At 48.3% G+C, this 24,403-nt stretch overlaps 1 protein-coding gene across 2 annotated transcripts in view; it reads left to right on the top strand.

Annotated features, from left to right (window-relative positions):
• Positions 1–17,507: 17,507 nt before the first annotated feature.
• The window catches only part of LDLRAD3 (low density lipoprotein receptor class A domain containing 3), a 191,707-nt gene continuing 184,811 nt past the window's right edge, over positions 17,508–24,403 (top strand). For both annotated transcript variants that reach the window (XM_059709650.1, XM_059709649.1), the window contains exon 1: positions 17,508–17,612. In XM_059709650.1, coding sequence (XP_059565633.1) covers positions 17,567–17,612 — 46 coding nt within the window. In that variant the 5' untranslated portion in view covers positions 17,508–17,566. The remainder of the gene's footprint in view (positions 17,613–24,403) is intronic.

Raw genomic sequence — 24,403 nt, 5'->3', positions numbered from 1 at the left:
AAACCTAGGGTACCGCCCATGCTGCCTCCTTCTCTCTTTGCCTCTGTCTTAAAAGCAAAGGCCATACCATCTTAGCTTTTCCCTCCAAAGCCATTAGCAAATATTGAGCACGTTTCAGCAAGGTGTATCCCAGAGAGACAGAAAACCCACAGGGCTGCCTTCACTCCCTTTTCATTACTATGTGGTAAGGATGCAGCAACAAGCTAATTTAGAAAAAAGCATGAAAGAGCGGCTGAAGATGGGGGAGGAGGTGTAGCTTGCGATGTAAAACCCAAGAAGGCATTCAAGTGTGGGCCGTGCAAATCTTTGAATTGCTTCCGAATCCACTGTTACAGGTTCCGTTGTCCGCTAGCTTTATTGATTATTTTTATGTAATTTATTCGTTAGAATTTCTGCTAATGGACGCTTTGGGATCGTCCTCTGCATTTAATGTATCTAATACCCATTGATCAGGTCATTCATTGGCTTATTGGTTATCTACTTTGCTGCCAAATGATTCTCTATAATTGCTTTTTTCATTACACATTTTTATTTCAGGAGCAGCTTCTATTGTGTCCCATTACACTAATGGAAATTATTGATATGGAAATCCCTAGGCACTGGGCTTAAGAATTCTGTGATGCATAGTCACATTGCATTTCTTCCGCTTGTAGAACTATTCTTCTGTAATTAGTGGTGCATGCTGACATGCTGGTCAAATTGGTTAATGAGTTTAATTCAACACAGAAAGGAAACAACAAATATTTTGCATAGCTATGTATACTTTGGCAAAGATAAATACAGCGACTTTGGTATTTATGTTTAACACATTATGTGTTGGAAATTCTTTAGCCTCCCTAGTTAAGCACAAGAGTGTTTTTGATGGCAGTTACTGTAAACATGCCCAAGTTACAGGTGGAGAGATAGCCCCTGGGTGGCTAATGTCTGTGTTGTGTAATGGCTATCCAGAATGGTAGCCAATAGCCACTGGAAGCTGTTAAACACCTGAAATATGGCTAGTTCAAATTGCGATGTGTTGTAATTATAAAATACATGGAGAATATGTTTTAATCCTCACCCATGGACATGCTTAGAGAGAGTTAGGAAGGGAAGGAAGAGGAAGAGGAGATGGAGATGGAGATGGAGATGGAGATGGAGATGGAGATGATGGAGATGGAGGGAGGGAGGGAGAGAGAGAGGGAGAGGGAGAGGGAGAGGGAGAGAGAGAGAGAGAGAGAGAGAGAGAGAGAGAGAGAAACATCAATGTGAGAGATAAACATTGATTGGCTGCCTTCTACATGTGCCCCAACCAGGGACCGACACACGACTCAGGCATGTGCCCTAACTGGGAATCTAACCGGCAACCTTTTGGTGCACAGGACAATGCTCAACCAACTGAGCCTCTCCAACTGGGCTGAATTGTGAAGGCTTCGTATGAAAAAAGGAATGTAAGTCACCTCCTTAATATTTTTATTGATTATATCTTGAAATGATAATATTTTGAATAGTCAATTATAATGAAATTTATCATTGACATTAATTTCACTGCCTCCTTTTTCCTTTACTTTCATGTGGCTACTAGAAAAATGTTAATTCCATGTGTGGTTTGCAAGGTTTTCCCATGGACAGCAGTGGTTTCAGCAGAAGTCTGATGTGGGCAGTGTCCACCCCTGAGCTGCCCGACATGGTAGCGACAAGCCTCACGTGACAATTATGTGCAAATGGAAATTACTTAAAAGTGAGTACATCTATTTTTTTAAATTATTTTTTTTAGTGATTTCAAAGAGGAAGAGAGAGATAGAAACATCAATGATGAGAGAGAATCATTGATTGGCTGCCTGTTGCATGCCCCACACTGGGGATCAAACCTGCAACCTGGACATGTACCCTGAGGAATCCAACCTTGACCTCCTGGTTCATAGGTCAACGCTCAACCACTGAGCCATGTTGGCCTGGAAAAAGTGAGTACATTTTAAAATTCAGTTCCTCACTTGTAGCCGTCCCATGTCAAGTGCTACTGCCGCACGTGGCTGGTGGCTGACAGAGCAGACAGGGAAGACTTACATCATCCCAGGAAGTCCTTCTGGAAAGTGCAGGTCTCACCCGCCCCTACACAGATCTGGGTGCTGAGAGAGCCTCTCCGCTCAGCCACTGTCCATGGAGATTGTAATGAAATGCCTTAAAAGTAAAGGTGTCATATTAAATGTAAAGCTGTGCAAATAGCGATAGCATGCCGTTGGCAGGGCAGTTATTAAATAAGGTGTTTGTCCTTGGAAATGCTAATCTGTTAAGTGCTGCGCAGGAGAATAGCTTCAAAGATGCTACTTGTCCACTGGGTGACGGCCTCGTTGTGATGGACAGAAAAGATGTAAATCAGGTAGAAAAGCTGGAACGCCCTCAGGTGTCTTTATAAGTTTTAGTGAACAAGACCTTCCATGTCAACGCTACACCTCTTTAAAGGGGTTTGGTGCCTGAGGTCCAAAGAAGTTAAACGATGAAGCGGGGCCTGTGGTCCAGCAGCTGGAGGACACCCGCGTTCCTTCCCCTGCGCGGCCTGAGGTTCAGAGAGCAGTGAGAGCTGTGTGTCCCGTTAAGGGGTCAGGGCGCTGCAGGAGGGGGAGGGCACAGATTTTACAGTGAGCACTTACGGGGAAATTTCTATAAAGTCAAGAGTCAAAAGTATTCTTTAAAAATTTTTATTTATTATTATTATTATTATTATTATTATTATTTTGCTTTTTAGAGAGAAAGGTAAGAAGAGGGATAGAGAATAGAAACATTGATGAGAGAAAAACATCATCCATTGGCTGCCTCCTGCACACTCCCCCCCTTACCCGCCCCCCCATCGGGGATTGAGCCCACAACCTGGGCATGTGCTCCGACCAGAAACCGAACCAGAGACCTGTGGGTTCTGGGGTTGACCATCAACCACTGAGCCACACCATCTGGGCCAAAAGCATTCGTAAACCGACGGCCTCAGGATCACAAGCCCAAGTTCCTTTCTCCAGGCTCTCTCTGCTTTTGGCTGTGACCTCTTTCCCTGGAGCCTCGAAAGGCCCAGGTGTAGTCAGAAAATATGGGGAAGAAGGAAAATGGGATAAATCACTCAAGTTTCTTATTTTCTCCTGTGGCCTGCTCCCTTTTTTGTGATAGTCGGAGATGTTTGTCCAAACACTCGTATTTGATTGTCCCTAGGATGGAACTCCTCTGTGGTTTTGTTCCGTTTCTTCTGTTTGTCCAGAAGAAAAAACACCGAGGGAATTTTCCCTCACTGCGTCCCTTCCTGTTACTGTTGTCCCCAGTGTTCAGAGGAGGAACCTGAGCCTCTGAGTTCAAGGTTAAGTCTACTGTCCAAGGTCACAAGCTGGTTAGAAGCTAAGCCAGGCTTTAAACCCAGGTCACCCCTGGAAAACGAAACTCTTGGGTTTACATCAGAAGACCTGCCTTGGGCACCCAGGTGGGCACGGTGGCGTCCCTGCCACCAGCACTAACCTAGGTGTAAGGAGTTAACACTGCAGAGCGTCTCCATGGCCTGGAGCACCAAGGCCACGCGGCTTTGCTTTGTCACCGATGAACGATGAACGATGAATGATGAACGATCTGCAGGCCCCCAATCCCGATCCCATCTCCTCATTTGTAAAGCTGTTGGCATGTTTGCACGGAGCAGCTCGCGCTCTCTGCCAGCTTAGCTTCCCGTGGCAGTTGGGCAATTTTTTCCCCTTTAAGATTTCATAGAGCTGCATATAAAATGTGGATGTTTTCATAAATGCTTAAGCATCTTTAGAGAAGCTAATTTATAGAATTTAAATGTTCCTCTCCGGCAGTGGGGGCAGGGGGGCTGGGGTGGAGAAGCAGGAAACTTCATCGCTCACGCTCTATAATAAAAAATTAAACATCCTAAAAGTGCAAGCCAGAGAGAATTTTGTAGGCTTTCTCTCCTCTGCATTTGAGAGACGGTAATGAACGCAAACATTGGATGCTTCTCTTCATTTGGCTCCCCCCACCCCCATCCTGGGGCCTGGCAGCCACGCCTTGGACCTGGCAGGGTGACTGGGCCTGCGTGGCACCGTACTGGGCAGGTCACCTTTGCCAGCAGATCACTTCGCAGCCCTTCCCTGGGGAGCGCACCTGGGGATTGGGTGACCTTATGGCGAAGAGCCTGCAGCCACCACGAGGCCTCAGGAAAGCTGGGCCCAGCCAGAGTCTGCGGCAAGGTTGCCATGGTAAGATTTTTTTGGAGCTACTTTCTGCTTGTAATTTACATCCCATCCTTGTTTTAGCGTCTGCTTTGATTTCCAGTTTCTGGGATGGCATGGAACCAGGCAGTGTAGAAATAAGTAGATATTGAATACACTAAGTGGGGAGGTCTTTCTCCTCACTTCTTTTATTTTTAAAATATATATCTTTATTGATGTCTGAGAGGAAGGGAGAAGGAGAGAGAGATAGAAGAGAGAATCATTGGTCGGCTGCCTCCTGCCTACCCCACACGGGGTTCAAGCCTGCAACCCGGGCATATGCCCTGATGGGAATTAAACCATTACCTCTGTTCACAGGTTGGTGCTCAACCACTGAGCCACACTGGCTGGGCTCTAGGGCTTCGTTTATAAGGGCACTCATCCCATCCATGGGGGCTGCACCCTCGTGACCTAATGACCTCCCAAGGCCCACTTCCTAATACCACATCCTTGGGGTGTAGGATTTCAAGATACAAATGTTGAGGCAGGACATAAACATTCAGACCACAGCACAAACCTTTCCTCATATCACTAAAATAGGAGTTTTAATGGCTGCATGTTATTCTAGCCCATAGCAATACCAATTATTTAACTATTCTGCAGCTAGTTTACATTTCAGCTGCTTCCAATTTTTCACTGTGGTAAGCAACATCTTAAAGAACAACCTCGTACATGAATCTCCAGCAGCATCTTTGATTAGTTGCTTAGAATATAATCAGAGAAGTGGGATTACTGGTTCAAAGGCTATGCAAATGTTCAGGGACCCAATAAACATTGGCACGTTGCTTTCCAGGACGTTAGCACCAATTTACATTCTCACCTGTGCTTTCTGCGATGCTGCTTTCAGACTTGTGCCAACATTCGGTTTTAGAATGTTTCTGATCTTTGCCAATTTGTTCCATTAAAGGCTGGTATTTCATTTTAAGACTGGTTCACTGCCTACCTTGCTCAATAATTATTGGGATTTGCCTAAAGTTGAATTTTAATCCCAGCTCTGGCAGCTTCTAACAAGATATGTGACATCTCTAAGCCTCATGTTTCTTTCTGTCAAAACGGTGATATTTATTCTGACTTCTTGGGATATTGGGTGGATTAAATACGTTCAAGTTTATGAAATGTGTATCACTGTGCCCGTCACAGAACAAATAGATGGTAGCTATTGTTATGGGTGTGATCATTCAAAAATGATCAACACATGAAAAAGCCCGGCCTTTTTTCCTCCGTGTCTTGAAGATTCTGAGTTTGCTCCGTCGTGTTTTTCTCCCTTCCTTCTCTTCTGAAGAAGGGGCTGCCATTCTTTGTGGCTTTTGAGAATTTGAACGAGGAGAAATGAGACAGAAGAAGGACACAGACACATTGCCTATGGACAGACCACCCCGCATCCATTGACTGACAACAAACATTCATCCTCCCACATAGGAGCCCACTGTTGGCTACAAGTAGGCGGGTCCTGGCTGGGCTCAGCTGGGTGGTTCTGCTTTGGACCAGGGCGCTGCCTAGGCGTGGCTCTGGATTATGAATGGGTCAGGTCTGCCCACGTGTGCTGGATCTGTGACCCATATTGAATGAGTAGAAAATACTCAGGGCATGTTCTTGGAGCAAACAAGGTCAAGCCAAAACCCACAAGCAAACTTAAGGCCTCTGCTCCTGCTGCATCTGCTAGTATTCCACTGGCGAAAAGCAAGGCACGTAGCCTGGCCCAACACCAGTAGGGGTCGGAAGTCTCCTCCTCCCACAGCGGGAGGGACAAGGGAGTATGTGCTGAACAAATGATCATAATGAGTGTTTCCAGGAAATCTCAGGGAGAGGGCACGAGAGAGCGTGTTGTTGAAGAAAAGTGGAAGAAAAGAAAAGTCAGCCTCAGCTATGCTGGGCACGTGTGAGAGTTTACAAATCATTTAATTCCTGAAAGCCTCTGGTTAAGAACTTGCAAATTACTTTTTGTCTGTCTGGGATGGGCTTTATCAAATAGCACTTCCCCTGGGACCTGACCTTATGGTGTACCGGCTTGGATCGTGTCACTTAATGGAAACTATTACTCTCTTTTTTTTACTGTCACCACCCTACCCAGTTCTTCCTCTCTGGACACTTTATATCTTTCAAGCATTTCCTGATAGTTCTCTTTCTTTCTCTGCCACTGGTAGGAGAGCAGGGACAGGGGCTTCCTAACTGTGCCTGACCCAGCAGAGATGCAGCCTCTACAGGAAATGGTCGCCCTCTCATTTCAGGCAGGACCGACATCAGCTTTGAGGAAACTTGGACTGGAGGACCCAGGGGCAGAGAATGAGGGCCACCCGCTGGGCCTCAGTCAGGAAGCAAGAGTTCCAAGTTCACGTACAGAGCTTTTCAGTGAAATCAAATTGTTGGTGAGCCTGGGACACAACACTGATGAAACAGCCAGGAGAGCTGTGATGAGAGGGGCCGTGTCTTTTACGGCCTTTATCCTCTGTGCAAAAAGCTTCTCCTCGTATTCCTGGAGAGAGACCAATACCTGGAACCTGACAGGAGACTGAAGTCTCTCATCGTTGGGTTTGCTTAGTTCTGGGGATGGCTGGTGGGTTCCATCCAAAATGTGACCCCAAGTTCTCAGGAGTACAAGGGGCTCATTAATTAATTCATCCCAAATTTTCATTCTCACGCACCCTGACTGTAGGTAGACCAGCTGAACATGGACATGTCGGCTCTGCTCCTCTCTCTAAATGTCATCTCTTTCACTTGGCTCATAACATTTTTGTTTGGCTGGCAGAGAAAGCAAGGTTCTTAACCTCTTGAAAAATTGGGTCACAGCCTTCCCAGAGCTGTGGCGTGGGGTATCCATGGCCTCAGCAGTCACTGAGCTTTCATTGGAATAATGGGAAACGTGTGCTTTTAAAGATTTGCAAATCTACAGCCAGATTGCCTTTCTTACCCTAGTTCCGTGAAAGGAGGGGAGTGTGTATATAAAATCTTCCCTAATACTGTTTCTCCCTCACTCCCACCTCATCTACAAATGGTTTCTTTTTCTTTTTCTTTCCTGAAGTCCCAGGATAGGCAATATTTTCACAGCTTAGACTCAAGAGCTGGATAACACAGGCTGAATCCTCAGCCATCTGCTGGCTCTGTGCCCTATAATATGCTCCTTCACCTTTCCATGTCTCCGTTTCTTCTTCTGAAAATGAAGAAAGTGATAGGACCTACCGATGGGACGTAAGGCACCTGGCATATTGGAAGCCTAACCACCGGCCACGTGGGGTTTGGGCTGTGGCCTCAGAGGGCAGGTTCCCCAAACCCTGGCTGTGTCCTGCCTCCATCATCCACCGAGTCTCTCAGGGTCTTTTCCAAAGTGGAAGTGGATTTAACACTCAACCAATGGGGGACAGGAGACCATGGATAAATGCCATTCCCCAATTCAGAGGGATAATGTGATGCTGGGCCTCCCAGATCCCAGAGAGTCCACATCGTGATGAAGCTTCAGCTGCCCACAGCATTAACCAGCTCAGCCCAGGCGCCCGCCATTGACTTTTCTCCCGCTGTTGTCCCACTCTCTCTGCTCCTGCACGTCTGCTTCCTCCAATCGTCCCCAGTAAACTACGTGCCCCCACATGGTCTCACACTCTGCTCCGGGAATCCCAATGGAGAAAACTCTCAATCAATATTTGCTGTTATTATTTTTATGAAAGAACCTTTCTATTCCCAGGAAGACCAATTTGGAACCAAAATAATGGTGCATGTTGAGACTTTTCTCTCTCTCATTTGATAGTTTACTTAAATGGAAAAATATACAAACTAATAAACACTGTCTCATTTAGTTACACATTTAGCAGATCCCGTGACATTAGACTGTCCTCCGATAAGGAAACTCTGGTTCCTGGACTTCTCTCCTTGGCCGGCCACTTCTCACTCTGCTTTGTCCTGTAGCCTGGGCCCCGGCCCCTCCTCCAGACTAGAAGAGGACAAGGTCTGAGTGATTCATCTTCCTCTCCTCTCATTGCACCCCGAGAGGGCCCTGCATATAATAAGCACTTAATACATATTTGATTAATGAATGATTAGGTGGATGGAGGGAAAGGGCACCGAGACCTCCAAAACCTCCTGCCCAAATCCTCCCACCTGAGGGGTTGGATTGATGTGTCTGCTTTGCTGTCTGACTTAGGCTTCAAAATACCTGTACGGAGGAGGACGCCCCTTCTCTTCCCACACGAAAACCACACTACCAATCTGCTGTCGCCATGGCAGGTGCTTGGTAAAGAATTGTCAAGCCCAGCCGGCGTGGTTCAGCGGTTGAGCATCAACCCATGAACCAGGAGGTCACTGGTTCAATTCCAGGTCAGGTCACATGCCCAGGTTATAGGCTCAATCCCCAGTAGGGGGCGTGCAGGAAGCAGCCAATCAATGATTCCCTCCATTGATGTTTCTATCTCTCTCTCCCTCTCCCTTCCTCTCTGAAATCAATCAAAACGTATTTTTTTTAAAAAAAGGAATTGTTGAATAAATGAATGAATGAACCAATGAATGATGGCTGTCTCCTATTCTCCACTCTCAGAAGTCAGGCACCAGCCAATAAGAACGTGGCCCCTGCTGTGTGAAGCTTTCTTTCATGTTTACTCCTGTGTGGTCCTTGGGTCCTCCTCCCCCAGGCCCCAGGGGAGGAGCTGTGAGGCTGGGGTGATGTCGGAGGCACTCAGGGGGCTTAGCACTATTTACCAACTGGTCCAGAAGAGTTTTATTAGCTCGACAACTGGCTGTCTGTGCTGATGTGTGCTGCCTGAATGGCAGCCCTGGTTGTCAAGATTGGCATTAGGTCCTCCAAACTCTTTCCCCCAAACCCTTTTGGTCCCAAATACCGGCATTGGCAGGACCACTGGACAGGATGAAGCTTCTAGCCAGCGCCCATGGAGCTTGCTTCTCCCTTGGGTGCAAAGCCAACTGGCCCACGCCAGGGTCAGCCTCCGCTTGGCCTTCACTGGCACGGCCTGCGAGGGCTGAGCCAACTGGCCTGCGTGGACAGCTTCTCGCATTACCACGGCCCGCTCCTTTCCACCTTGGGAAGGTTCATTGCAATTACTCTGGGGGGTCACTGTGATCGGGTTCACGGGTATGTGGCAGGGAGCCAAACACTCCGGGGTGGGTTGGCACGCCTCTTGAATGGGCAAGTGTCCTCCTTCCAATTCCCTTTTAAACTCAATCCCTTCCTGGCTTGGCCGTGAGGACACAAGCTTTGCCAAGGTGACTTTATCCTGTGTATCCTGGAGTGTACTATTGCCTTTTGTGTGTGTGGTTCTGTTTCCTGGAGTTATTATTTCTAGTAGGTTTGGGGTTGATTTCTGGCTTATCTATTCCTTTTCCTGCTGACATGTTTGATTCCTTCACTTGGACGTTTTGGGAAGCTTTGCGAAACACCCATCCTGCTCTGGGCAGGTCGCTGTAGACTTTAGTGGGTGTTACTTCTCTTAGCTTCTCCTCCTTCCAGGCCATGGTGAGGTAAGTTGCAGCTCTGAAGCTTGGGCTGTAGGGCCTTGGGCTTAAAACTTGATTTCTCTGACCCTTTGTTTCCCCAACTGCAAAGTGGGGGTGATGATAGGACAAAAGAGTTCATGTAATTCAGAGTACTGAGCAATCTAAGGTATTTATTTGTGTGTACATTTTGAAGGCACTCTCACCACCCTCAGCCATAGTTCCCAGCTTTAGGGATCTGTGGTTTGGTGGGGGAAATAACATATTAATAGGCAATTAAAATACAGACTCATAAATGCTACCAACAAGGATAAATACAGGCGTTATAAGAACACGATGGAATGAGGCTTAACTCAGTCTTGAGGGCTTTTGGAGGGCTTCTTAGAAGAAGGTAGATTAATAGTAGTATTAGTTGTAATTAGTAGGATGCTTACTATATGCTAGGTAGTATCCTAAGTACCACCTCATTTAGATATGACAATTGTGCTTATCTCGGGGGGCTCTTAATCTCCATTTTATAGTTGAAGAAACCAGCTCAGAAAGGTTAAGTAACTTGCCCAAGGACACACAGCTAAGTGGCATGGTCAATCTGAATTTAAGTGTGATTGCACAACCCTTGCTTTTAACCACTATGCAGATCTGTTCATGCATGTTTCTGCTTAAAACCGACCATAGTGACTTCCTATTGCTCATAGGATAATGAATAAACTCCTTAACATGCCCCAGATCTCCTGTGCACTCCTCTGGTCTCACCCCTCTGCCCTCTCTCCACCCCTGACCCCTATGACAATCAGCTTCAGTAGTAGCTCACAAAGGATATTCTCAGCTAAGTCTATATGTGTCCTATGGGTAATAGGAAGCCATGGAGGTTTGCAGCAGATGGAGAAGAAGCAAGACAAGGCCTGAGAAGACCAGCTAGGAGAGGGCTGAAGCAACCCAGGCACAGGTACATGGAGGTCTGAACTAAAGAAGGAGTAGGGGGAAGGGGAGGGGTGAGTTGGATACAAGAGACATTCAATAGTTAGAGTCCATGGATTGTACTAAACGATCATATTGAGGAGTAAAGGAAAGAGAGGAGTCCAGGGTCATACCCAGATTTCTGGCTTGAACACAAGATAGAAGGTGCTGGCGGTTTTTCAGGAGCTGCAATCAGTGCCTGACAGAAGCAAACAATACCTCTAATTCCACTGTGTTTTCATTACATGTATGCTAAAGGGTCCAGGAAACTGTCAAATATTTTCCCTTCTCTGTCCCTTTTGTTCCCTCCCTTCGACACTGGATGTGGGAATTCACAGAAAATGCAGCAAACAAACAAACAAAAAACCAAACTCAAAACCACCTTCTCTGCTCTCCCTCCCCCAAGTTGAACTACCAACCCACACAGCATCAGCCCCAGATCAGACAATCAAACAGCACCCGAAATTAAGCTGAGGGGCACTGAGGAAAACGACTTCCGCTATTACAGCGGAGTTTTCACAGTGCAGAGAAAATGTTCCGATAATGCCAGGTTAAAAATGTAAATCTATTTACCTTCCAGATGGTGGTTTATTAAAGCCTGCTGCTTACCTGTGTGTCTATGAAAGAGAGTCGGTTACTTAGGGCGTGCTGGAATCATTTTCTCTGAAGTGTAGCTTTTGGCTCGTCAGTTAATTGCTGAATAAAGTTCCTTACCGAAATGGAGATCTCATTCAGTGTTGGATTCTTCTCGAAATTCAAGTGCCCCATGTTCATGTTGTCTAAAAAGATGGTTTCTTTTTTTCTCTCTATGCATTTCCCTCCTTCCTTGACACCGTGGTACACTTGTAATACTGAGATTATGACATTAAAATCACTTTTATATCAGTTGACGTGGATGCCTAGAATATAGGGGAGAGGGTATGGAGGTGGAACTAGCTGAGTGGAGAAACTGGGAGGGACATGTCCTCTCAAAGTCAATGATCTTCAAGTGGACGTGATTCAGCAGTGCCTCAAGGAATATGAATAGGTCCTGTGCTCATTCACCAAATACAAATTTTTCTCTTTCAGTTCTGTTGGGAGCCCCGAATGCAAGCCAATACGAAATGATACATTTTTCAGGAGCCACATTTAAAAAAGCAGAAAGAAACACGTGGCGTTAATAGTATTTTATGTAACCCTATATCTAGGGTTATATTTCAACATATGATCAATGTAAATGTTTTTGAAATCTTTGACTTTTTTTGTCCTGTCTTTGAAATTTTGTTTGCGTTTTATATTTAGAGCATATCATTACTCAAAAGAGTCCCAGATCTCGACGTTGCTACACGTAGCCACACGTAACCGTGGCTACCATACTGTACACTGCAGATCTGTACAGCCCAAGGTCAGTGTTCCCCTCAAACTGATGGACCAAGAGTGGATTTAATGAATCCACATCCCCCCCTTTTCCAATTGAGAAAGAAAAAAAAAAAGCGCTTGTGATGAAAATTGGCAAAACGGCTCTGTTGATAAATTGCAGGTTAAATTCTTTTTCATATCATTGTTCCTTGGTTCCCAAGACTGGTCACAAGTGAAAAATCACCCTTTTAAGGGTGTAGACAACTTCATTCAAGGGGCAGTAAAACTGAGGCATTAAAATCAATCATAGGCCGTGTGTTGTTTTGAAATGAGAGGTAGAAATTCCATCCTTTCAGATGGTGCAAAATTTTCATTAATAAATGTCAGCAGATCTCTTCTGCAAGCTAGCGACTATATTAAACATGAATTACAAGAACTATGCTGCTTCCCAGCAGTATTTTCCTGTAGATTAGTCTGACAATTTAAACTATATATATAGATATATACACATACATACATTTGGCAGCTCTGGGATGAGTTTAATTTCTAGCTGGGAGAACTTCCATACTCAGCATTTTTTGGGGGGTGGGGACTGCAATAATTCGATGTATTCAGGAAAGTTTCCTGGGGGGTGAACTGTGTTACATAATAAATCAAGTTTGATTCGACATGCCCAGCATCTTTACCTGTCTAGCCCCAAACCCAGCAAACACATTATCTTCCCAGCCGCTCACGCGTTCTGCGTTTTATGAGTTGGAAGTGGTTTTGCAGGTTCCGAATGGTGACATGGAGTCCTTTGGAATCAAAAGGCCCCGGCTTCAAAGCTCATCAATTTCCTGGGTTATTTGGGGCCAGTCGCTTAGATTCTCTGGGCCTCAGATTCCCCTTCTATGCAAAGGGGAGAATAATATCTAACTCGGAGATTGTCCTGAAGATAAATTTGATCATGAAATGTACAGTGTCTGAAGCAGACACTTGATTAATGATCATTCTCTCACACTGCTTTCCTCAGCTACCGGGTAGGGAGATTCACTAAGTGTTCACAGACTCCATGTTTATGGTAAGGCAGTTGTATTGGTATCTAATGCTGTGTAACAAATCATTTCAAAACGTCATAGCTTAAAACAACACGCACTTGTAATCTTCTAGTTTTCCTGGTGGATCAGGAATCCGCATACTGCTTAGCTGGGTGAGTCCGCCTTAAGGTCTCCGTGAGACTGTAGTCAAGCTGCGCCTGGAACTGTGGCCCCATCTATCTTCAAGCTCACGTGTGTGATTGTTGGCAGGATTCAGGTCTTTGTGGATTAATTTCTCACTGGTTGTTGTCTGGAGGCCTTTACAGTTCCTTGCCCCTTGAGCCTTTTCAGGGGCAATTCACAACATGCAGGCTGGCAAGTAAGATAGATAGATAGAAGATAGATAGGTAGGTAGGTAGGTAGATAGATAGATAGATAGATAGATAGATAGATAATAGAGACAGAGAGAGATATAGAGTTGCATAATGAATTACCCTGAAAGTTAGTGGCTTAAAACCACAATAAACATTTATTATCATGCCCAGTGGTTGAGCATCGACCTATGAACCAGGAGGTCACGGTTCAATTCCTGGTCATGGCACATGCCCAGGTTGCAGGCTCAATGCCCAGGGCGGGGCCTGCAGGAGGCAGCCGATCAAAGCTTGATGTTTCTGTCTCTCTCCCTCTCTGAAATCAATAAAAATATATAAAAAGAAAAACATTTATTACCAGGAATTTGGGAGAGGCTGGGCGGTTCCAGCTCAGGATTGCTCATCAAGGTTCCAGCCATATGAAGGCCTGACTGGGGCTGGAGGCTTCAGTGTCAAGATGGTTCCTTCCAATGGCTGCCAAGTTGGCAGGAAGCTCGGTTGCTCCTGGTGTGGGCCTATCCACAGGGCTGCTTGAGCGCCCTTACCACATGGTGGCTGCCTTGCCCAGGAACGAGGAATCTGAGAGAGCAAGAAAGGAACGGCTATGTTCTTGGTGACCCTTTCGTGGAAGTTGCTCATCATCACTTCTACAATAGCCACTGGTCACACAGGCTGGCCCCATTCAGTGTGGAATTAGATTACACCAAAGCATGGACGCCAGAAGGCAAGGATCTCTGACAGCCACCTTGAGACTGGCTACCACAGCAGCTGCCTTGTAGCAGGAACCACAGCCACTCCCATAGCTACCTTCTCTTGAGCAATTACTCTGTGCGTGGTGCTGTGCCAAAGGCTTCACAACCGTGAGCTCCTTTAAACCTGACAGCAACCCTCAGAATTCCCCATTTTACAGGTAAGGAAACTAAGGCTTAGAGGGGCTAATCACTTGCTCAGGGTCACAGAGCTCATGTGTGGCAACACATGAACAACAGCGGAGCACATCTCAGACATACCTGAGCTCAGGTCCAGCTGTTTTTACCTGTGGTATTACTGGGCCTCCTGCCAGGAGAGAGTGGGAATATGGGCACAACAGAGCGTTATACCAAAGACCACAGAGAGACAGGAGACAAAATTCTTTCTTCCCTCCTTCAGCACTGCGCAGCTGTGTCAGAGCACACATCCGAGGTCACGGTGGCTCACTTTTGGTAAATGAGACCTAAAGCACTCTGGCTTTGATTTTTATTAAACCAACTATAAAAAGGACTTGAGACTTTCTTCCTGAGACCCAACCAGTTAACATTGGAACCTATCACGTTTTCTGGAAATTGAGTTCCTGTGTTTAAAATATATATATATTTCAGAGAAGAAAGGGAGAGAGAGAGAGAAACATCAATGAGAGAGACTCATTGATTGGCTGCCTCCTGCACATCCCCCACTGGGACTGTGCAGGCAACCCAGGCATGTGCCCTGACCTTCTGGTTCACAGGCCGATGCTCAACCACCGAGCCACTCTGGCCGGGCCAGTATCCTGTGTTTTTGATAGAATTCTAAAGAATTGGGAAATAAGAGAGCATGATGAATGGTTGAACCTCCTGCCCAGCTTCTATGGTGAGGGGGCTGGAAATGATTCAGCATGAATCTAAAAACAGTTTAACTTAAGGAGGGCTTTACACTTATCCAAATGGTTTTAAAGATATTAATTTATTTAAAAGGTGTGTGTGTGTGTGTGTGTGTGTGTGTGTGTGTGTGTGTGTGAGAGAGAGAGAGAGAGAGAGAGAGAGAGAGAGAGAGAGAGAGAGAGAGAGGCTCTAACTCATTTCCAGAGTTGAAGTTCAGGTGCCCAAAGGAACCTAAGGAAACAAGAATGACAGGACTGGGTCAGGGCCATTGTCCTTCCACATTCCTGATGTTAAAAGGCAAATGAACAACTGTAGGAGAAACCGCTTGCCTTATTGGGTGTCATTAGCAAAGGCTCCAACATGTTTCTTGGAAAAATGCATGTACCACACACACCCGAAATTTTGCATAAAATTTTAGGGGCTTTAAAACTTCCCAAAGCCTATGGGTAGTATCTCTAATGTTCATGGATCCCAGGGTAAAAACACGCCAATGTAAATCTTGAGAAGAATTTATTTATACTTGTAATATGGAACTTGCTAAACTTTCCTACATTGCACCACATTTCCTCATTCTCTTACCCGGGCACTGGTATTTTTAACTCTTGACCTGATCTACTTTAGCTTCCATGTTTTCAGACTTGAGCAGACAATTAAAAAGTAAAGCCATTGAATCTTAGCATCCTCTAAATTGTCTCCAATGCATCCCCTGTACAACCTCCCCCTCAAGTTGTCCCCCCACCTACACCCTCCTGATTCCTCCAAACAGGTACAATTTATAAACAGTAAAACTCACCTGCTTTAGGGATGCAGCTCTATACATTTTGAGAAATGTACTAAGTTGTACCATCATAGTCATAAGCAAGATGCAAAATAGTCCCACTGCTCAACACAAAGGCGCCCTGTGCCCCTTGCACTCACCCCGTCCCCCATGCCCAGACCCTGGCAGCTACTGATCTGGTTTTGGTCCCTATAGTATCCCCCCCCCCCCCCTCATGTCTGATAAGTGGAATCTTAACAGCGGTTCTCAACCTGTGGGTCGCGACCCTTTCACAGGGGTTGCCTAAGATCATCCTGCATATCAGATATTTACATTATGATTCTTAACAGTAGCAACATTACAGTTATGAAGTAGCAACGAAAATAATTTTATGGTTGGGTCACAACATGAGGAACTGTATTTAAAGGGCCAGAAGGTTGAGAACCACTGTTTTAGTGCATGGGACAACGCTCCAAACAACTGAGCGTTGGGAGCTTGCGTTTTTTTATTTCCCAGGTCATTTTGATGTACAGCCACGTGGTGGAACAATAGTGTTGTCCAGAGAGCCATATGTATCTTTCCATCTGTGAGGGAAAGACGAAATCAGGAGGAAGCCCATGTGCCTGTGGCTTTGGGCAGAAACCATCCCCGATTGCCCCCTCCCCCCAGGTTTGGACCTTGAGAACCTGTGAGAACATTTTAACTGTGCAGTTCTCACAGGTTCGCCCGAAGGTTGAGAACCACTGTTACAGAATGTACCTTTAGGGCCGGATTCTTTCTCCTAGCATGCTTGAGATTCATTCAAGCTGCGGTCAATGACATAGCACAATTTGTTTAGCCATTCACCAGTTGTTGGACATATCCAGGTGAATTATATCTAGTTTTTGTTTGTTTGTTTTTGCATTAGCTTTTTTGCGGGGTGGGGTGGGGGAATGGGAGCGGAGCAGAAAAGTGTCATTGCATTCTTCCACCACCTAACTCTGCTGGGAATGGTCACCAGTGCCGTCTTGGAGCCCCAAATGCACTGAAGCAGCTGTTCATTTGGCTGTTGGGTGCCTGCCTTTACATCTACTTCCCTTTTCTACAAATGGGGGCCCAGACGTGCCACTGGTCTAGGTAGAAAGGATCCAGATGAAAGAGCCCACTGGCTAACCTGGCACCTGGCAGGTGTGCGCCTCCCTTCGCCAGGTGTGCTTCACGGACCATCAGTCTCCAAATCGCCTAAAGTTCCTTAGGAAAGCAGAACCTCAGGCCCCACCCCAGACCACGGAGTCAGCGTCAGCATTTTAACAAGATCCCCATGAGCTTCCGAGGCGTATTCAAATTGGAGAGGGTGGTCACATTCATTCCACTCTCGCTACTAAAGATAAAATGCATATTTTTTCAGAATCTTTGGCCCTTCCTTCCAACTTTTCCCCCTCCCTGGAGTAAACTTCTTTTGTAGTTGAGTCAAGAACTCAAGTTTGGGTCTGGGAGGGGATGAGCGCCGCATCCTCGGAGGCTGGAGAAGCAGGGGGAGGAGGAAAGGGAAGAAAGAGAAGGCAGAGCCCGGGCCGGTAGGAGATCCTCGCAGCCAGAGCGGTTAGGCGGCGGGAGGCCGAGAGGCCGGGACCCGCGGCGGCCCCCTCGGCGGCCTCTCCGAGTCGGGACACCGGGCGTGCCCGGGGCGGCGGCGCGCAGCTCGGACGCTTGCAAAACTTCGCGGAGCCGGGCAGGGCCGGGCCGGCTGGGCAGGGCCGGGCCGGGCGGGCGGGGCGGGGGGCGGAGGGACCGCCGGGGGCGGGGCCGGCGCGCCGAGGGGCGGGGTCAGCTCCGAGGCCGCGGGGGCAGCGACGCGCCGGGCAGCGGGAGCGGCGGCCGCGCCATGTGGCTGCTGGGGCCGCTGTGCCTGCTGCTGAGCAGCGCCGCGGGTGAGTCGGGGGGCGGCCGGCGAGCTGGCGGCGGGGCTCGGGGCGCGGCGGCCGGGCTCCGACGGCGCCCCCTCCCCGCGCCCGGGCGGCGTCTCCCGGGCGGGGGTGCGGGGAGGGCGGACCCCGGCGCCGGGCTGGCCGGGACCCCGGCGAGGGGCCGCGGCGGGGAGCGCGGTCCCATTGTGTGGGCGTGCGCGCCGGCTCCGGCCGCGTCGCGTGTGCGCGGGCGGGGCTTTGTGTGGCGGGGCCCTGGGGAGCCCGGCGGCCGCCCCGATTGGGCGTCGCTCGAGTGAGTCTGTGTGTGCTGTGTGTTGGGGGAAAGAGGAGGGGAACGGAGGGGAAGTTGCCCCGATCCCCTCTTCCAGACGCCGGGGGCTTCGTGCAGGCTAGCCTCCCTGGAGCCTCTTCTCGGGTGTGCACCCGCGGGCCTCAGTTTCCCCACCTGGATGGCGGGCGGGGCGGGCGGTCTCGGCGCTTCCTTTCACTGCTCTCTGGACTGTGTTTGGTTTGAGCAAAGAGAGATGAAGCCGGGCTGGGCCTGGGAATTATTCATCTTTCCCACTGGTCCTGGGAACAGGTCATTTATTGGCCATCGGACCATCCCTTCTCGCCCCTCAGTGGGCGCCCTGCCTGGCGCGGTGCCCCGGGAGGGGACCCGGGCTTCACCTGGCATCGCGGTAGCGAGCGCATCCTGAGGTCCCGGGAGCAGCCAGCCTCTTTCCCTCCCAGACAGCCTGCTGTTCCCAGGAACTTTTCTGCTGATGTGGGCACGCTCCGAATTCCAGCCCGGGAGCCCTTCCCCTTCTGTCCCTGCCCGCCGGCCACAGCTGTCAGCAGCCCCTCCCGGACCCACCCGCGTTGGCCCCTGATGTTCATTCCTGGGCAGCTGATGCCCAGGAAGCGGGTGGCAGGGCCCAGTGAACTTTCTGCAGCAGAAGCTTGCTTGTCTGACGTCTGTGCCATCCACATACCCCATATATGCCTGACTTTCCAAAATGTTTCCAGCTACTTGCTGTGGAGGTGGCCTTGGCGGTGTGTTTGTGGGGGAAGTTGAGGTTCATTTCATTCTGACCCCTCCCCTCCCAAGGTGTGCGCTAAGAGAAATCTCCCCTCCGTCAAAGTCTCAGGTCCTGGCCACTGGGCAGCCTCCCCACACCCCTACCTATGACATCATCCCCAGCCCTGGGCGACTCTGTTTGGATATCTATGAATTTGTTGTGGCTCCCAGTGAGGGCGGAATGCTGGTGGCTGCTGTGGGTTTTTCACCAGGTCTGGGGTTTCCCCTGAACAGTATATTATAGGGCCACCCCAGGGGGAGAGCTCCAGGGGGCCAGTGGCTTCCCCTGGTTGGTAGGTATGATTATTTGGAACAGTTAGAACAGGCGGGTTTCCTAGACATCTCAGAAGTGAGGATCTGCCCACATTCCACTCTCAGTCTGTGTAGCCATGGTGTGTGTCCCATGATAGCACCCGAGTAGGACAGCCTGGAGCCGGCTCGTGTGTGTGTGTGTGTGTGTGTGTGTGTGTGTGTGTGTCTGTGTCCTCAGTGAGCTGCTTGTGGCTCAGTGGAAACTATTTTTTGCATCTCCCAGTTGTCCTGGTTGCTTAGGTTGAGTCTCCACGTCTGTAAAAATAGCTATAAAGTTAATTTTGTCCTTCTCTGGTCAGTGCTGGTCATTTAACATGTGTGTGTGTATAAAATAGGACTACAATAAATAAAATAGTTGTAGTGGGGTGGGGCCATAGAACTGCTTCACTGTCCCAGGTGGCGGTTTTTCATTATCGGTGGCAGTGGAGTCCGTGTGGCTTTCATTCGCCTTTGCACTTGCTATTGAGAAACCTAGGCAAGTCGGGGTGTGTGCGTGTTTCATGTTGCATTAAGCATCTCCTCTTATCCAAGATTCCTCCTTGACCTGAAGTGTTACCAGAAACAAGGCTGGTCCTGTTTCCTGATGCCCTCCTGGCGTCCCTGATTCCCAGCCCAGAGAGAGGCCTGTGTGGTTCAGTTTGGGGTCCGTAGCAGGACCGGAGACACTACGCTTCCACCCCGAATCCTACACCTGGACCCTCCACTGGGAAGTCGAGGAGACGAGAGAGATTGTATAAACCAGTCCTCTTTGATTGTCTGTGAAGAAAGCTGGGGTCAAAGTTGAGCCCCGTCTCTGTGGGGCTCAAAGGCCAGTGAACATTCCAAGAGCAGTTTGGAGGCCTTCATTATTCAGGAACCTTCTCAGACACCTTCGTGGGTTTCTTCTTCCTCTGTTGGTATTGCCTGTGTTAGGGAAGTGAAGCACTGATGTTTGACTGTTATTATTTTTTAATGTATCCTGTGAGAGAGCCGCAGCCCACCCGATGGCCAGGTTTCCTCCCTGCGGCGGGCGTGGTGGGTTTAAGTGCACTGATGGTGGGCATGTCTAATGACGGTCAGGGCCAGCCTTCTCACCTCCTCCCTGGCTGCCCTTTCACTAGATTCCCTGGCATCCTCTTTCTGTCTGTGAAAAGGCTTACAATTCCATGTGTGCACCCAGGAGCATGGGGATGGATTGACCTTTTCTCCTGGAAGGATCTGCTTCATGGTGCCCACGGGTGGATTTTATTATTATTTTTTTTACTGGCTGAGCCGCTTGGTGCAGCCCAGCCCAGGTAGATGAGACTGTGCACCCAAGGACAAATAAACACACCTTGTTGCTTTTCATCTTCAAAGAGCTGAGCTGCAGGCTCCCCCCTGGGGTGGGAGGTGTTTTTTCCTGCCAGCCCACTTAGGCCATTTGCCCTGGGATTAGTGGGGCAGGGACAGGGATGTGAGTGGGAGAGGGCAGGAGGGTAAATTCTGGGCCTCCTGGACTGATTTGAACTTTTTTTTTTTTTTTTTTGCTAAAGTCACCAGAGTAACTTGAAATTGGGCTTGCATCATCACTTTTGTAAAAACAGTTTAGACAGTTGGGGATTAGGAAAGTTAATAATCAAATCATATACCGCATTAAAGACGTGGCCTTTATCACCATGCCTGTTTGCATGATGTGGGGGGATGGGGGGGGGTGGCGGGGGAGCGGGGCGGCGGGGGAGGAGGAAAGGGAACGGGTATTTGTGGAACATCTTTGCGCGAGCTGATTTGCTCACCACTTTAAACGCATGATCTTGCTGAATTTTTCCAGCGATACGGTGTGGCAGGAAGTGATTTTATGGTTCGTGAGAGATCACCCATACCCAGGTGCCACAGGGAGGACTGAAGCTCGCAGTCCAGCTCGAGCTTCTCTTGGCTCCCACCCGGGTATTCCCACTGTTTCCAGGCAAGCGCTCCGTGCCTTTCCTCGCACCTGCTTTTGTGAATCAGCAGTCAGCGCGGCTGCTTCCACACACCCCTTCCCAAGGCTGCTCCCTTACGGCCACTGCTCTGCACGGACTCAGCGGTCGGTGTTTTTGGTTAATGTGTAAAATGAATCTCAGTCCTTGAGGGAAGCTGGACCTTTTCACATCACACTGGTCTTCCTGCTGTGTGCCTGGTGGGGAGCCACGCGTGGCGGGAGGATGCCACTGGCCACCACCACCGGGACTTTCCTTGTCCCACACTGTAGTGACACGGGGCTCGCTGTCACTCATGAACCCTTTTCGGTCCAACCTCGAGGCTGACTCGACAGACCAGGCGCTAGGAGCAGGTCCAATGTTGAGCAATAAGAACATTAAAAAGTTCAACATTCAATCCCGTCAATTAATTTGGACCAGACTGTTTGAATTCCCAAAATAACATTGGACCGCAAAGGGTTAAGCTCTATCTTTATATTTACCCTTCTCCTTATATGTTTATTGTATTTTCCAATTGACAAATAAAAGATGACTATGTGCCATGGATGCGACTTTGAGTAATGAACTGTTTCAGGCTGTGAGATAGACCCAGTGACAAATCTGGTTTTGGTGGTGGAGTTTTCTTGTTCGTTCTCTTTCCATCTTTCATTCCCTTTGGAATATCTTGGAAGTGCTTGGGCCATTTTAACTGTGCAGTTTTTTTGTTTTGTTTTTTACCAGTGCCTGCACCTGACAACCGGGGAGATATTTAAGATGGTTCTTCCTGTGTGTGTGTGTGTGTGTGTGTGTGCGCGGTGTGTGTGTGCATGCTTGCATCCATGCATGGCCTGTGTGCGTGTGTGTGTAAGTGCCCCTTTCAGTGTAATTGTTGTAAAAGAGTGTAGTCTCTCTGGTGTCAAGGTGTGCCCTTGATCGTGTTTGCTGGGGGAGCACCGGGCACAGTGCAGATGCTGCATTTGCTCCTCACGTCGTTTGCCTGATGGTGAGGGTTGCTGACCAGAGTGGGTGGGGAGTTTCGTGGCAGGGTAGCGGCTCCGTCCATTTGATGGCACACATCACTGTAGCAGGGTTGTTGGTTTCTGGAGATGGTTGTGTGGAAGGTGTTAGTCTAGTGCAGGGCTTTTTTTAGTCTCGGTGCTGTTGACCTTTTGGTCTGCATAGTTCTTTGTTGGGGATGGGTGCTCTGCCATTGTAGCATATTTAGCAGCATCACTGGTTCTAGGTGCCCAGTACTAGTCCCCTACCGCCCAACAGTTGTGACAGCCGTAAGTGTCATTACCAAACGCCTTCTGGGGACAAAATCAGCCCGGGCCCAGTGCGAGCAGACCCCCTCGCCGTATGTCTTGAGCGTTATCACTGCTCATCCTAAACAAGTGTTCTGGGTGCAGAGGGTCAGGATGTCCTCCTGCTCCCCAGGGGCCTTTCAGTCATCAGGTGTCTGCAGCCCCACAAGTTCATTGTGAAGGTACATTCTTAGCTAGAAGTTGCTCAACACCGACCCTTTCCCTCTTGCTTCCTCCTGGGTCATAGTGCAAACTTCTGGAGTTTTAGATTGTAGATTTATTTGGTTTTCTTGGGAGAGACATGCTGAGAAAGTAGATAAAAGGCAGGTGGCAGCTCACACCAAAAACACCTGTTTCCCTGAATGTCAAACTGGGGAGGTTCACCGGTGCTGGGAGGGAAAGAGAAGCTGCCTGAAAGCTTGCCTGGGGAGTCGTGTGCTGAAATCTTAACCCTGGAAGTCCCCCTTCCTCCATTCCACAGAGCCCTTATTGTTCTTCCCAGCGCCCCTTCCCTCCCAGAAGTCCGTTTCCCTCCCCATCAAAGGGCTTTACAACTTGAGTCAGTTCTGCAGGTGGCGGGGGAATCATCTCTACTAACAGTAAGCAGGTTTTTGAGAAACTTACATCTTACACTTGTTTCTCCAGTCTTTTTTTTTTTTTAACTTAAATTCTTTATTGTTTAAAGTATTACATATGTCTCCTTTTTCTCTGGTCTTTTTTTAAGTAATGAAGAGTACACACACACACACACACACACACACACACACACTAGAGGCCCGATGCGTGCAAGGGACTTGGCCCTCACAGCCGCGGCCCTCACAGCCCCGGCTTCGTCCGGAAGGACGTCTGGAAGGACTTTGGCTGTCCGGTCTAATTAGCATACTACACTCTTATTATTATAGATAAACTTGTTTTGATTGTTGACAGTATTACAGATGTCTCTCTGCGTCCCTCCATAACACTTGGATTCTTTAAGACACCTTGCCTTCCAGCTGTTGTTTTCTCTTGTTCAGTGTCCAGCCTTCCTTGAATGTTTGACGTTCTCCTCTCTCCAGAGTAGCAGCCTACCGTGTCTGCTGCAGCTGTCCTCTTTTGTGCATGAATTTTCAGGAAGAAAGGAGGCACCAAGAAGAGAAGAGGGCTGCTGGGCTTGCAGGGGAGACGTGCCCATGGACATATGTCTCAGGTCGTATCCTCTTGCAAAGCCATCTCCAGTGGGGAGCCTCAGCTTCCCAAGCGTGAGAATATTATTCCCTGTTCTGACTTTGGGTAACCAGGCCATTCTTCTTCTTCTTTTTTTTTTAAAATATATTTTATTGATTTTTTTTTACAGAGAGGAAGAGAGAGAGAGATAGAGAGTTAGAAACATCGATGGGAGAGAAACATCGATCAGCCGCCTCCTGCACATCTCCTACTGGGGATATGCCCGCAACCCAGGTACATGCCCTTGACCGGAATCGAACCTGGGACCTTTCAGTCCGCAGGCCGACGCTCTATCCACTGAGCCAAACCGGTTTCGGCAGGCCATTCTTCTTAAAGCTTTATTTGGCTGTTGATTAGTGTGGTACCTACTCTGCCACTGCGCTGTGCTCTTCAGGATGGAAAACTGTGTAAAACTGGTTCTTTTCTCTTGAAGAATCAGAGGATCCAGTGGTGGAAATGGGGTTCTTTACCTGCTTTCTTTATCTGGGAAGAGCAGAGGCACTTTTCCGCAAGTGGGCATTCCTACATGTGAGACCTACTGTGGGAACAGAGCTGCATGGACACCCCAGGCTTGGGCAAACATGGGTGCCCTGTCTTGGGGATATTTCCTAATGGGTCATTCTTGAACAGGTTTCAGAGGTGATGACATCCGTCCTAGCTTGCTTCTTTAGTTTTTCAGATAAAATGTCGGGGTGTATATATTGGGGCTCTAAAACTCTAGGAGCTACTCTTTGTGGGTGTCTAAGAGTTGAATAAGACATTTCTTCGGTGGCTTGTGGGCATCAGTCTTCTTTATTTTATGGTCATTCTGTCTATATCTATCTACCTGTCCACCCATCCATCCACACACCCACCCACCCATTCATTCATCCACCCACTTATCTACCTACCTCTCCTCTTTTAGTTCCAAATCCTATTAGATTGTAGGATTGAGGGCTGGGATCATAGGTTAAACGTTTATGTCACATTTCTTATTTCTTTTGGATTGCCTAGCACAGTAAT

The sequence above is a fragment of the Myotis daubentonii genome, chromosome 9 (genome assembly GCF_963259705.1).
Source record: "Myotis daubentonii chromosome 9, mMyoDau2.1, whole genome shotgun sequence".
NCBI classification, from domain to species: domain Eukaryota; kingdom Metazoa; phylum Chordata; class Mammalia; order Chiroptera; family Vespertilionidae; genus Myotis; species Myotis daubentonii.
This window is presented reverse-complemented; position numbering and strand designations above follow the sequence as displayed.